The sequence below is a fragment of the Falco rusticolus genome, chromosome 14 (assembly GCF_015220075.1).
Source record: "Falco rusticolus isolate bFalRus1 chromosome 14, bFalRus1.pri, whole genome shotgun sequence".
NCBI classification, from domain to species: domain Eukaryota; kingdom Metazoa; phylum Chordata; class Aves; order Falconiformes; family Falconidae; genus Falco; species Falco rusticolus.
In genome coordinates, this window is record NC_051200.1 from 9,189,041 (window position 1) to 9,204,842 (window position 15,802).

At 37.1% G+C, this 15,802-nt stretch overlaps 1 protein-coding gene across 3 annotated transcripts in view; it reads right to left on the reverse strand.

The window, feature by feature from the left end:
- Positions 1-15,802, reverse strand: part of MTM1 (myotubularin 1) — a 48,724-nt gene that overhangs the window by 19,709 nt on the left and 13,213 nt on the right. For 2 of the 3 annotated variants that reach the window (XM_037408219.1, XM_037408218.1), the window contains exons 3-8: positions 15,109-15,180; positions 14,187-14,259; positions 12,583-12,677; positions 11,450-11,560; positions 10,428-10,529; positions 668-751 (exon numbers count right to left, since the gene is read on the reverse strand). In XM_037408219.1, the coding sequence (XP_037264116.1) occupies positions 668-751; positions 10,428-10,529; positions 11,450-11,560; positions 12,583-12,677; positions 14,187-14,259; positions 15,109-15,171 (528 nt within the window). In that variant the 5' untranslated portion in view covers positions 15,172-15,180. Of the gene's footprint in view, positions 1-667; positions 752-10,427; positions 10,530-11,449; positions 11,561-12,582; positions 12,698-14,186; positions 14,260-15,108; positions 15,181-15,802 lie in introns of those variants that run through there. The other variant, XM_037408220.1, reaches the window with a different exon arrangement.

Consider the following 15,802-nt stretch of genomic DNA (forward strand, 5'->3'; position numbering starts at 1 on the left):
GCAGCTGCGTGGTACTTCATTGCTGGCTCAGGTTAAACCATAACAGCCACTAAACCTTGAACCAAAAAACTATGGAGGGAAAAAGAAAATAAATCTAAGGAAGGCCTTACTGTTTGCTATATAATTAAAAAAAAGTCCTATTTAAAGCAACATTAAATTTTCTAAAAGGTGTTTTAAAATTGAATATATCATCCTCTTTCATTGACATTTTTCCAAAATCACCTAAAGAGCAAGGTAGAATACCAATAGACATATAATTAACTTCTATAAAGCAACACTGCTTCTAAAAAACTTTTTTTTTTCCTCCCTTCACCTCAGGAAGCACTAGACCAAATCAAAGACCAAATCAAATTTATATTTAGGACACTGTAGTTACATATTCGGCACATTCTCCCCACCCCTTGCTCACTTAACAGTGGCACATTCTAAGAAGTATCAATAACTTCCTTCAAAGAGCAAAGACTACCTTCCTGTGACACTCCAATTTTTTAAAGGTTCCAGTGGTTTATTTCTTTTCTTTACTTTTTTTTCCAAGTTGTATTTCCATCATCATCTTTTCTGAGCTCCCCCCACAAAACAGCTGGTAAGAGACACATACAAGTAATAATTCCTCTACGTAAATTGTCAGATATGAAAGCACCAGGCAACTGCAACTTTAATAACTCACTTGTCTCCTGTATTCAGACATTGGATTGTACACCATCCATCCATTTTCAGAAAACTTTTCTTCATTTGCAAATGCAAAAAAAAGCTGTAGGATGTAAAAGAAGCTTGTTACACCAAACTGAGCAAATACAAGGGCTCATCAGTTATACCCTAAGCCCCACCACAGAACAGGACTGACTCTTCCATGCCAGCCCCATTCTCTCCATTTAAATCTGATATTTTTAAGACTGTAAAACAAAGACCAAGAAGTAACAAACAATACAGATTTGCTAATGAAATAATGAAAATGTGACAATAGCTAAAACATGAAGTGACAAAATAAAAATTACACAGCTTAAACTGTTGGATTTTTTTTTTTTTTTACTGGGAGGAGGTTGAAGTTTTAAAATAGTTTATATTTGATTACTACCTGCATTTCATATCCTCACCATATAAACCACCATCTTCTCACCAAAATTTCTCCAATAGGTGCAGCTGCAATTACTACATAAAATATTAGATGCTAAATTGAAAGTGTAAAAAGGTTTTAATTGCTATTCATTGCCATTAGGAAGCAACCTTCTTTCTGCATCCCCTACCCAACTGATCCTTACTAGTGGAAATCCAGTTTACTTTGGAACACCATGGAAATTAAAAAGTTGCCATTGAAAATGTAACAAAATACGTTGTTAGCAGGTTACACTATCTACTTTTCCTCTTGCTTTGTTGCTCACTCTCAAGACTCATTTATAAAACACAGTATCCTCACCCCAGATTCTGAGAACTTCCTCACAGCTTTCAGCTTCCTTCTCCTTTCAATTAAAGTGGGCTGTAATACCTAACTAACCCCTTTTTTTCTTTGTTTGTTTCTACAGTTTATGATGAAACCAAGTGTTTAAGAATATCCTTCATTGAGAAAAATGATTTTGGTGGCTTACAAATTCTTCAGATGCCAACTGGAACATGAAACTAAATTGTTTCAAAGAAAGAAGAAAAAAAACCCCAAAAAACACCAACAAATGTGGAAGAGAATGCGTTGTCCTGAGCTGAGTAACAGCAACCAGAGCAGAAAGCATTCAAAAGCCCATCACAGGTCATTTGTAACAAAAAAAAAAAAAGCTGAAAGTCTGCTAGCTATTCAAAGATATTAAAAGAAGAAACTGAACGCTAAACCAAACATCCCAAATCTACATCATTTTCACAGGCTTACACCCATACTAAGCAGAAATGCAGAAAACCTGGCAAGCAAGGAAAACCCCCATGGTTCTAAGGTGCCATGATTCCATCTACCGAGATAAGGCAGCAATGTTTCCTACGTGCACCTCGGGCCCAGAGGAGGGTGTCTTTCCATCTTATGAATGCAGACCCTACTGGCTCAAGGCAATTCTGTTTAGCCTAGTATGCTACAATGGTTTAGACGGTAAACAGCACTAAAACCCACAAAAATGAATCCCTCCAAAAGGAGTAGTTTTCTCCTCATGTATTTCAAATCAACAAGTATTTCAAAAGGACATTACTACTCACACAAGAGATTTTATCCCACTAGTTTTAGAAACTGGGATTTGAAATTAAATCAGTATTTTAGAGCAAGTAAATTCATCAGCAAGTTGCAGAAGCAAGCAATGCATTCCCAAACCGTGTATTCTGAATGTCTTCACCATTTTTAAAAGGGTAGGCCTTCAGTGGAAGTAAATAACATGGATTCTTTTGACTAACTAAACTGCTCTCAAGTGGGATGGAGGGAGAGATGAAGTAAGGAAAAGGAAAAAGGTGGACATCAACTGTACCAGAAGAAAAACATACCACTAGAAGTAGATGCAATTATCAGAAGTTAGGCAGAAAAACCTGAAAAAGGTTGTTTGTTTTAATTGCAAAGTAGGAATACAGCAAAACAGAACTATCACTAAAGCAGTAGATGCAACTGATTTGCTGAACTACTAATAAATAGCAACACACAAGAATTATCCCCTCCTCCCCAAAGGAATTTGCTGTATCCCAAAGTGCAACTATGCTAAGAATTCACCAAAGAACCAGAGACAAAGAAGAAACTTAACAACAGTAGGAAACAGAAACACTGGAATCCTAACAGATGACTTAAGATATTCCTGCCTTTGAGACATATTTAAGTTGCTCCTTACTGCAAGTTTCCTGGTGAGAACTTAAAAATTACCCAGCTTAAGCCCTGATAAGTAAAACACAGGAGCTTATTACAGTGCACTGTGATAGCTGTTACACAGAAGATTTTATTGATAAAAATAAAGATGATGCTGCTCAAAACTAGAAATAAACAAATGGCAGCTATGCTGTTCATATTACCCAGAAAATAATCCACAAGAAAACAGAAGGAAAACTGTATTTTGTTTTCACCTTTTAAAAAACAAGTTAAATTTACTATGCATGAGGAGGGGACGGACAGAATCCTTTCTGCAAGAATGAAATCCTACTATGCAGAGCATGCTTCATTTAAAACACTTGGCTACAGCAGCTTTACCGCATCTACGACCAAAGCTTTCAGTCACACAACCCACAACTATTAAAGCTGACAATTAACCTTCATCAGTTCTGTTGACATTCCAGGTAGTGCAAATTCTTCCTATATTGCTCACGAAAAAACCCACATTAGTAGCATGGATCAACCAGCACAAATCTTAAGACTAACAAATAAAAGAACACTACAATGAACACGGAAGTGTATGGAGGAAAGTCTGGACTTAAATTTTTATCAGCAATTCAGAGAATACTCTTGAAGTATACTCCAACAGGAACAATATTTAAAAATAAATAGTATTGAAAATCCTAAAGACTAAAAATTATTTTTCTTCTGCAAGAGTTGACTAACTTATAACAAAAATTTATATACACACATTTATATGTGTGCATTGCAGACTGTACAATTAACCTGGTTACTACTGAAAATCTTACTCACTGTATGAAAGATTGAGGATCTGAATCCCACCCCCACCACCCCCCATGGCTTTTCACTTAAGACTTGATATTTCAAGCCTTGAAATTTTCTGTGAAAATGGCCTGAATGTTAGCCCAGGCTAAATGCTATAGTCTGAAATACAGCAGTATCCTCATCCTACCTTAGGCCTGTCTCTCATGACAAAATATACAAAGCAATATATAAAGCAGTTTCCAAGAGTAAAAATGCTTCCTTTTCTGCTCTGACAATCATAGTATGGTTCCATTCAAACCTAAGATTTTTGTACATTCACATCCACTTAGGCAGCTCAATTGATGAAAATAAAATTTGTATCCCTCTGTATTCCAACATAGCACAGCAGAAAAATCAGAGTAGGAGAACAAGCATTTAAAACAGCATACTCATTTCAGAGAACAGAATTGCCGAATCATTCAGGTTGGAAAAGACCTTTACAATCAGGTCCAACCGTTAAGCCCAGCACTGCCAGGCCCACCACTAACCCATGTCCCCAAGCACCACATCTACAAGTTTTTTAAATGCCTCCAGGGATGGTGATTCCACCACCACCCTGGGCAGCCTGTTCCAATGCTTCACCACCCTTTCCATGAAGAAATTTTTCCTAATATCCAATCTAAACCTCCCCTGGTGCAGCTTGAGGCCATTTTCTCTTGTCCTGTCCCTTGTTATCTGAAAGAAGAGACTGACCCCACCTGCCTACAACCTCCATTCAGGTAGTTGTAGAGAGCGATAATATCCCCCAGAGCTTCCTCCTCTCTAGCCTAAACCACTCCAGCTCCCTCAGCTGCTCCTCGTAAGATTTGTAAAGTTTCTATCTTACACAGTTCTGTCTAATTTCAAACTACATTTTCACTTCAGTGTAACAAGCAACCCACACTTATAAACATTTTAATACTAAGAATCACATACTTAAGCAAACATAAGAGATGTGCTTGGATACAATTGTATTTTCTCAGTTGTGCCAGTACAAGCCATATTTAGCACACGTCTGTACATTACCATTATTTATTAGAAACAAAATGTGATAATAAGCAATGTGAAGTAATTTCTATTGAATAACATATTTTACCAAATTGGACCTTTTATTATTCTGATGCACCAAATTGACAAAGCCCATCATAGTGAACAAATCAGCATGATAAATATTATTTAAATCCCAGAAGGGCTACAGTTCAGGTAAGCTTCACATTTGCACTACCGACCCACATATTTCCACTTTCATCCTAAATAACCCAAGCTTACAGATTAAACACAGTATGTTTGTATCTGTATGTCTTGATTAACTTAACATTGCTGAAGCTTTCATGCCACAGTGCACATAATCTGAATGCAATTCTACATTGCAGCAAGCAAAGGGGACAAAGAAATCATGCCATTTACAACATATTATGCATAAATTCTTGTATCATTTAACATAAGATCTGAGAGATGCTACCTTAATAAAATACATGGCTTGGCTTTTTGTGGATACAGGTTCTTTCATATTAGTGCCCCTCACATACACACACCTCACATGTCAGGATGAAAACAAGGAACTTACTTCACTGCCCATAGGCATTTAGTATGGACCAGCTGGGTGTATATTTATATCCTTCAGAGGGCAGAGGAAGGTCAGAGAAGCAAAGTACATGACCAGCTACAGGAATTGCATGACTCCACAAAGCAGAAAAGCCCTGCCAACCTCTCTCAGCACATCATTAGGCACTCAGGCAAGCCTTTCAAATACCAGAGTATAATAAGTTGGCTAGTTAGGCTCCATGCCTTCTTCACACATCTTTCCTTCCCTCCACATCAGTGGCACATCCCTGCTAAACCCTCCTTCTCCCCCAACAGTACTTTAGGTACTCTGAGCCTCCACCCTAACCTCCACTCATTTCTTTTTTCACTCCACACAAAATCCATTCTCCTCTCTCATTGTTAATCCTTCCTCTCCAACAAAAAGCACTTCTCCATAGCTCCTATTGCACCCAGCCCATTTTCCCAGGAATTAAATCAACTGCAGCTTCATTACGTATGCCTGAATTTGACAAAAAAGGTTGGATTTTTTTTTAAAATAAAACCTACACACAGGAAACATTCAGGTTCAGCACAATATTGCAATAAAAGTGGTTTGGGTTTTTTTAGAACATGAACTGGCTTTTTAAAAATCAGGAACATATAATCAGAAAGTCTAACTGTGGTTTGTACAGGTATACCTGAGCCAAGCCTAGGTTAGTTTGGTTGGATCCTAAATACAAGCAACAGTACAAGTTTCAGGTAGACGACCTGTTCAATAAATCAGTGCTTCAGGCGGCAAGCCTGAGCTGGCCTCCCTCCTCTCAGTACTGAGCCCAGCTAGCCATAAGCCACTTGAATAAAGCACAGATCTACCTTAAGTTATACTGATTGCTGGTTTTATCTCACATCTTGGGTTCAAAGTGGGGTAGTCTGCAATCACTTCCAATGTACTGACTAAATCTGGTTTAAGTTTGACAGAGATTAGTGCTACATGTCTGATGGAAGCCCATCAATTCCTATTAGTCTATCAACTAATTAAAATCAGTTTCAAATTCTTTTCAGCTGCCATGGGATATAGAAAGATGTAGTCAAGGAAAGCATTAAAGAGGTAAGAAATAAATAAAAGTATAGCAAATCATCACTCAGAAAACTTACGGGGTACAAGGGTAGTGATCTATCAATACCTGTAGTTAAACAAAACAACTAAGACTTAACAATACATCAACTAAGATTTTTGTAAAAGCAAATTAAAGCCTCTTTGCACAGAATGCAAGTATGGATTTAACTGCAGGTCCATAGTCTAAAAGCAGACGACTACTGCTTCACCTGCAGCAGAAGGCTACTACTTCACTTTAAAACAGGTTTTCAAATTTTGTAATGTTTTTGCTAAGCTTCCTTTTTATGCTTCACTGTGCAAATAATTCTGTTTACTTCCTTGCAGGTGCTAACCTGCAATGTCAACACACAGTGTCTCTTTTTCAGTCCTCCTACAGATCAAGTGCTTGTCTTCAACATTCAACTTATCATTACCATTTTGCACACAAAAATAGTATGTGATACATCGGTTGCTCACAACAATGTAGTTCTGTACCATAGAGGAGAGGGCAGCTGCAATCTGACAATACAGACTGGCAAGCAGTCTATTTACAAATAGTTAAATATTTAGTCTATTTATAGAACACAGTACATAAATACACGCTCTACTTGTACATGAGCATATAACATATACAATTTATTATTTGTACAATATGCATTACAAAGGAAGAAAGAAGCAAAACTCGAAAGTGTTGCACACATGCAAAGTAAATTGTATTTTCTATTCCTAACTTACTGGTTTATGCTTTTCATATATCATAAGCTTTTACTAGTAGAAAAGGCTGTCAGTTTCTCAGTGTGTTTAAAGATATCATTACCCTTGCTTTTAATGTGCCATTACTACAACTCAGCCAGTTACATCATACATGTTCATCTAACAACTAAGATCAGGCATTGTAGTATTTAAATAATTAACTTCTGATCATTTGCAAATACAGTAACCTTATACTTTAACTAGCTACATCGGGAGTGGGAGAGGTCAGTCAGACAGCATGACTACCAGCGTCTCTCATCAAAACTGGCATTCCCACAGAGCTATCATGGTTAGAAATAAGTATGTATCATGTAGGTATTATGGTGGCGAATAATGTTATAAAAATGATGATGTGTAGTTTCAAGATAAGATCAGGAAGTGAAGCAGCTGCTATGCAGAAACTAAACTACAAAGACTAAATATATCTCATCTTTTGTGGAGTACTATAAATATTTAATTGGGGGCGTGATTATTTTTTTAACTTTTTAAAAACACTCAGCAACAACTTTTCAATTTAGCACAATTTAAATTAGCATAAGTTGGCAAATGCAACAGAGGATTATGGATAGCAGTTGTTTGTTCTGTATCAACTATGCTGTCAGTTGGGCTATCAGATTTTACATTATGTTATTGATTCAAGGAGATCTGAACCCAGCCTATGCTCAAACTGGACAGAGACAATTAGTTTCTGGAAGTAAGGAAAACATTGAGACACTGACCAATAGATGCACATAGACCCATGATTTATTAGAGGCTCTCAAACACTGCTGTTGGGATGGTGATGGAGAAAACACCATGAAAACACTAAGTACACCCTACCCAGAAATAATGTTTGGGGCTGTATTTACCATTCGTTTGTCTGAGAATGGTACAGCATGAAGAAAACTGAAGCAAAGCATCTCTGAAAATTCTTCTTTAGGATCAGCTCTAAGAATATGGCTCCACTACAAATAAAAATCTGACAAAATATAGAAATACAGATAAAAATCAGGACAGTAAAGTTTAGACCTTTATTGTCCTGATGATGCCTTCTTTCCACTGCAGAGCTGCACAAGCATCAGTGCTGCTGAACCAGCTGAAGATCAAGGCTGCAGTTCCACAAGGTGGTCTGAGCAAAATTAGCACTTTAACACTGCTAAAAATAGGATATTCCTCTCTTTTCTCTCCTGCCTGCTCCCTGTTCTACTTACAAGCCCTCTCTTGCACTGGTTCTGATGCATATTGATTTAAAACCAGGTCTCATCAATTTATTAAGTGGCACAAGACTAATTCAGAAAACAAAGAGTATTTTGTGCTGGGTAAGTGAGCTACATTGGCTTACTTGGTGATTATAGAACTGTCAGTTTGGTATGAGAGGAATAATCAACCACATGGCTGGCAGGTAGAGAGGAGGAGACCAGAGAAAAGCAAGAGCTCAGCATTTGAATAGCAGAGGACTGCCACCTTCACCCAGCTGTCATGTGAAGTCACAGCACATTCTTTACAAAAGATCTCCCTGACTGAGCTATCTGCATGGTCAGGGCGTTAGCATACGTTCAAAAGAGAGCACAGGCATGCACAGCCCAGACACGCTGTCATATTCCGACAGTGAAACCTTGTTCTAAACCAGCCACTGAAAGACGCAGTCCCATAATTTCTCTTCATTCACATCCACCCATAGATGCCCCAACCCCATTGTCACATTGGGCTTACAAGACTGAGGAAACGACGCAGGGTAAAGCTTTTATTTTTTCCCTCCTTGTTCAGCTTTAGTTCCTTTCAGTTCCCTATCTGGTTCACCATGAAGCCTCAAGCTCGTGCAGGGAAAACCAAGGCAGGAATGAACAACCAGGCAGAAACACCCAACTTTAGCAGGATCAATTTAAACTGCTTGCTGAAAGACGGTGAAAGCACACCAAAAATACCACACACTTGCTTAGCTCATTTTAAAATTAAGGGCTCACCCACATTGTGACATCATGAAATAAGGACAGGTGCAACCATGATGTAATATGGGCTCACTTTATTTCATTCCAAAGTAATCATAATTTATAACGTTTATAAGCTGCTCCCGACAGGAGCTAAGAGAGATAAAGTACAGCTATTCTGTCTTTTGTCACTATCTTCAAGTTTTGTGCTAGAGGCAAAATTACCTCTGCCTTGACTGAGCCTTTTGTTAAAAAGCATAACTTTTATTGGCAAGTTACATCCAAAACGGGCCAGACCATGTAGTGATGAGCTTTACTAGGTTCAACAGGTGCAACAAATACAGCAGGAAGTGTACCACTCCACACATTACTCACTATCATTGCTAGACGCCAAAACTGGGACTTTTTGCATGACAAAACCTAACACAAGTCCACATCTTATCACCATATTATTCAAGCCCTGTAGTTGGATTGGGCACCATAGAAAAAATCCCATAAGGGATGCTCCTAAGTCAGTTAAAACTTAATTTGCCCACAGTCACTACATGCAAATCTGTACAGGTCCTCAATGTAAGAAAAAAAATTCTTCACCATGAGAATAATTAAATATTGGATGAGATTGCAAAGCAAAGCGAAAACTTCTAAGCAACAGCATTTATTTCTCCTTATGCTTTCATTCCACAGACGGTTTGCATACAGAATGCAAAATTTCTGCAAAAATACTTACAAAGACTTAAATGTTTATAGAGTATAACCCATTGATTGACATGTGCCTTCGGAGAAGGAAATAAGATTCCTGCTGCAGCCTCATCCACTCAACAATTACCTGAACAAACTTTTTAAGAATTCATAGCAGAACCCTCCAACATTTTGTGAAGAGAGCTCTCATACAATTATACTAAATGAAAGGAACATAATAAAATGTAAAGTAAATTTTACAAAAGACAAAATGAAGCATTTACTGAAGAGATGTCAAAATGATTCACACCGAGAACAATACACAGATTTGGGCAAAGAAATTGAAGGTAATGGTTAGTTAACATAATTGTTGCTCAATTCCTTCCATAAGGTGCTTTTTTTTAACCTGAAATAAATCTGTGTAAATTCATGACACTATAAGCTGCCTGTTATATTTTTCATCAGCTTCATCAATAAAACAAGTGTTGTCTTACCATATCTTCTTTTCCTGAAGTAAAACTCTTGGTGATTCATATTTATCATTACCTTGGAGACTGCCCAATAGTTTTAATATTTTCAAGAAATCAAGTAAGGCATGTACTACTGTATTTCCTAATTAAGGAGGACAACTTGCAGTCTCTAAGCAATGAAATCTGTGTGGATCAGAGGTGCTCAGTAGTTTACTTGAAGTATAGCATACAGCATCCATAACTTTAAAAATACATACATTTAAGTGTTGTAAATGTACTAAACAAAACCATTAGTTCTTTTTAGTTTATGCTGACACCAGATTCTGTGGTTATTCTCTTTAAGCAGACATGATGTCCATTAGCAGGTCAAACAGTTGAAGTTAATTGGCAAGAACTCTGCATTAAGACAACTCAATAGTATAAACGATGTAACTTACCAAGTTATGTGACTGGGGAAAAGCATATTTTGTGAGGACTTCAAATATATCCCTTCTACTGTGCCCTTCTTGTTTTAATGCAAACCGTAAATTTCTCATATCCTAAAACAAAGGCATTATCTTTTAAGTGAAAGCAGTAAGATACTTTTATCTGATGTACAAATGCTATATAGTACAGTAAACATGATTTAGAATCTGCTTGCAACACACCTCAAACCCCTGTGAATGTACACTTTTATTTCTTACACCATAAAATAGAATAGAGCATAAGAATTCTACAAATAAAGCAGTACCACACTCCGTGTGGTGCAAATGCTGCTTTGGCATAAAGCCATCAGAAATGACTGAATCTGATTCACTGAAGTCTCATGGGCTATTGAACATTTGCAGGATGGGAATTAGTCTATGTTTTCAAAATGAAAATTTGCCAATAATCTGTTCAGACTACATTGTCCCTAGCTATTTTCTCATCACTAACATCCAAAATAAGCAATCTGCGCATTAACTACTAAGAATTAAATGTGTATACATACTCCATTAATGAGTCAAAGGATCCTGAATTATCCACTGGGAACTTCCCTATGACCATATTTTTTCATGGCAACAATTTTCTTGTGAGACTAAGGAAACAGAGATGGCTGTTACATAAGCTTTTCACTGCCTTTATGGCTTATAAAACCCCTGTTTGAGGTGTTCTTCAAAGATTTTAGGATTATAAAAAAATTGCTTTTAGAACTAATGAAATAATGAAGCAATGCAGGAATAATGCCCTAAAACAGGACTACTGTGCAAAACCTCTTGTCAAGTAGTGACTCAGAAAGGAAGACCAGCCCCTCTCCTCGCATGCAGAGAGGACAGTTAAATAGCCCTTTGTACAAAAGGTATTTCCCTGTCCAGGTCCAAACCCCCCTCTTTTTAAATTCAGCTGTGAAGAACGTGATTTTTCATTCCTATAAATAGGTAAGCAGTGAGAAAAGGAACCTATAGATTTCATTTTCTATTGAATTATTGGAAAGTCTTACTTTACAGGTTATATCTAATCCGTAAGAGTTCTCTCCTCTGCTTGAAGCTCCTCCCATTTTTTCAATCCTTGAAATTACACCCAATGGAACATTCAATATTACAACTGGATCCTGCAAGGAAAGTTTGAGTAAGGAAGATTAATCTAAAAAGAAGACTCAAGCGAAATGTTCTTATGCATTCTAGAATAGAAAGCAAACATGAAATACAGTCAAGGAAGCAGAAGTGTGTTTCTGCATTTGAGTCTCTCCTCCCAACACATTACGAAGTCTGCACAGTCACTCTACAGTCTTGAATACCATCCAATTTAACATGCAACAAAAATACTTCATGCCTAATACAGTATGCAGGAAAAAAAGGTGGCAACACCCTAAAAGATGCCTTCTGCTACACACATCTGATTGCCTCTGTCTGCTAAGACGGCTTTATTGACACACAGGATAAACTAGAAAAAAAATGAAAAATAGATTACTAGTAGAGTTAGCTGCAACCAGAAAGACCTCAGTTCAATAGTCCTAAAACCTTACTTTTAAAAAAATACAAACAAAAACCATGTTATGAAACAGATAAGTGGCAACATGAAAGAGAATAAAATGCGCTTGTTATCGAACACATTGCTACTCCCACCGCCCATGTAAGGTTCTATTGATCAAAGTATTTTTCTTTTCCAGCAGCAAGGACAATCAAAATCTTGGTTTAAGTGACAGCCATTTTAAGAACTATTGCACATCATCAGTTGCTGCCCTTGATCTATCATAGAGTAAGCGTAAAGGGAGCAGCTATCAAAAAAGCTCCAACAGACAAAAGATAAAGGTATCAGTTCAGTGTGATTAAACTGTAATTTTACCAGGCAGAAATAACACTTTTACAACACATCTGACTTTAAAGAACTTCCATTTTTACATGGATTTCTTAGTGGCACAAAGGCAATTACTACTTAGTCATTACACAGTTAAGATAAGGTTATTACAAACAGATCATTCCCAGTGAAAAGCCTCCCATGCAATTCCACAAGCATACGTGGGCCACAACTAAAACAAATGAACTGGCCACAAAAACCAAAAGCAGTGGGGGTGAAGGGAAGGGGGTTTAAAGCCAACTCATCCCACCAAAGCAATTGTGGCATATTACTCACATTTTCCACACTTCTTAGGTATAGCCTGTAGTTTGTGATGTACACTCTTCCTTTAACAGGGCCATTAAACGGACACATATAAATAACATCCTTGTCTGTAAGAAATGCAGCATTTCTTAAAGATTGTAAAAAGAAAAAAAATCAGAGCTAAGGACAGCATCAGTTAAGTAGCAGTAAACTAAAGAGAGCTGCACTCATAACAGCCACTCAGAGATGAACGAATTTAAAAAGTAATAAATCTGAGTTTCATCCACTTGAATTATTAGGAAAATGTGAAAAAGTTTCATATACTAAACTTTTCCAAATTAAATCAGCAGATTTCAGTAGCCTTCCCTAATTACATCTGTGTTCTTCTCTTTCTTGGCACTACACAGAAGAGGGCAGGACACAGAACAGCAAGTAGATTTAAGTCCTCTCTGTGACTACTGAACCAGTCCATTCACTATCCCAGAACAAACACATACACTTCTATTGATATATTACATCTTTCAGTGCTCTGTAATCAATTCTGCACTGAAGTATGTAGTTCAAGTTCTGAAGTGTTTAGGGAACTCACCATCCTGAAGAGAAACATTACATTTCAATTTGAGGCAATCAAACACAGCAGGGCCATCAGCAATGTTTCAGCAAGGACAGTAACAAAACAAGTACTAACACATACTACTCAAAAAAAGACAGACTCAACTGAAGCAATGTCATTACAGACTTAAGCGAAGCAGTACAAACCACCTATTTCTCCCTGTCCACTCATTTCTTTAGCCCAACCTATTTATCTGCCTTCCACAACAAGCACCCTTCTTCCAGTGTGCTTCCCCAAAGCACAGACAATTTTCATAAGGATCATTCATCTTAGTCCCACACCCTCTCCCTCATGCCTTCCCCACAACTCTCCTCATTAAAAACCTCCCTCTCTCCTCTAAATCACTACTTTGGTTTCACCTCAGCCAATCCTGTTCACAAACCCAGCTAAAAAATCCTCAGGCAGGGGGAAGGAGAAGCTTCACAAATAGAAGACCAACCTCTTCCCATTGCATTCTGATCCCTCAACACAAGCGCCCATGAGTGGAAGGCTCCATTCCAGTAAGAAGTCACTGTACACAATACATTAATCTTCCTTATGCTACAAAATTACTGTATGTAAATGAATAGTAGCTACATGCATGCCATGTTGTGTCAAGGAAGCATAAGAATAGTACTTAGGGTAGGCATGGTTTGAGCTAAGTTTCCACACTCCTGTACAAGGTATCGATTCATAGTGGGTGGCGCACAGAATTCTCTTGACTTCAGAAAGCTTGGAGGGGCTCTCATTGCTAGACACCTGCTACTTAGCCTGTAGATACAATTATGACACACCTTGACTTGCCATTTCTTTGTATTGGAGGATCTGCAGTGTGTGGAAACCAAAATTTTAAAGACTTAAAAAGTTATCTGTGGTGATGAAAAATTCTTATTGCAATGACTTCAAAAAACTAATGATGTTTTAGCATGACTTACCCTGTCCCCAGCCCAAACCAGTCCAAATTATGAAAACAATCCAGTAAAGATACATGTAAATGCCAGACTCCTAATCAAGCATTGCATTAGGCAGCTATATAGCTTCATACCTGTAACTCTAGTCTCTCCTGGCAAACGAGGTATTTCTTCATTTTGTTCCCAGTTAGTTCCATCTTTTAGCATCTAAAGAAAGTACAATAGCACATCCTATTTTAGTTACAATTCCTTCAAGTTCCAGATAAAACAAACAAACGAACAATCAACCTTTAAAGGTAATTTCTGCATGGGAAAGAACAGGTTTCTTCACAGTAGAAACTGACAGACTGAATCAAAACAGGAACACACACCACTATCCTAAGCTGCAGTTATTAAACATTTAAAGGTTGAACAGATCTGAAACACCAGCATGTTTTAGTATTTCTCCTTCTGAAAGAATAGTTAATTATATTTGCATTAAATTGGGATTAAATTTCTATATTATAAGTTCTCTAAAGGTTTTGTGCATTTATTTTTCCAAGTATGCTGGGCTTGGAAGAACAAATCAACTGAAATCACTCAAGCAACGTACTCACAACTATTATACACAATCTACTCATTTGTGCCTTTCCCAAGTTCAGTATTTTTAATAATGATGAATAGAAAATAATCATTGTTTTTGAAAAAATGTTTAAAAAGCTTAATAAAACCTTAGTTTCTGTTTTCTTGCACACAGGTTACATTTTCTTCAGCACGCAGCTTCAAAAAGCTGAGGGGAATGTCATTTAGATTGCTTCAACGTATTTCACACTACAGATGAACATTTTAAAACTAAGCCAGCCAAACATAACTAGGTATAACTTATCAACTGCAGTACAGAATCCTTCTACAGCAAAGTGCCAAGAATTTTCAAGAATGCCACAGAATATCTCAACGTAGAAAACATGGATAAGCGTAAACATATTAGAATTGATTTTAAGGAGGCTCTCATAACTTGTGATACGGAGGATATTTTGAGATCTTTGATGTAACAAACATGAAAAAAGTTATACTTACCCTTTTACTTGAGGAACTCTCCAAGGAGTTCGAATTATATTTAGGTGTTGATGATGCGGCCATACTGGGTATCTGATGAGAAATCACAAATTAGAGACTTTAAACTTCTTCCTGGAATACATACTGTTTATGGGAGAGATTTTAGACTTTAGAGATCCACAGGTAGAAATACAGAGCTTCCAAGACTGTTTTACAAGTTATTAATTTTAAAAATTACACAATGCCTTATAATTGAAGATCACTATTTAAAAGCATCCAAATCTAATACGAAATTAATTACTAGCTCTGTGATTGGTTCTTCTTATAAGGAATATTCTGTATCAAGCTGTATTTTGGAATCCAGTTGTTTGTTGACTGAACTAGTAATAGTATTCAGACATTTAGAGTGTTTATTTTAAGTGACAGGATGTACGTACTATGAAATGCAATCTACTTGGATTTTTCATTTAGGAAACCAGGAACAAGCTATAAAAGTACTGCACAGCTCTTGAAATCACAAGCATGTCAACACACTCAAGTGTTTCAAGTTTTAAAAAAAAAAAAAAGGGAAGAAAAAAAAAATAAGGGAAGAGAAGGAAAAAGCAGGAGTTCCACAACACTTCTACATTTAAAAACAACCCCCCATTTCCTAAACTGAAACTTCAGTTAGCGCACCAGAAGGGGGAGTGTCCAGCTTTCTGGTCAGAATAGCCTT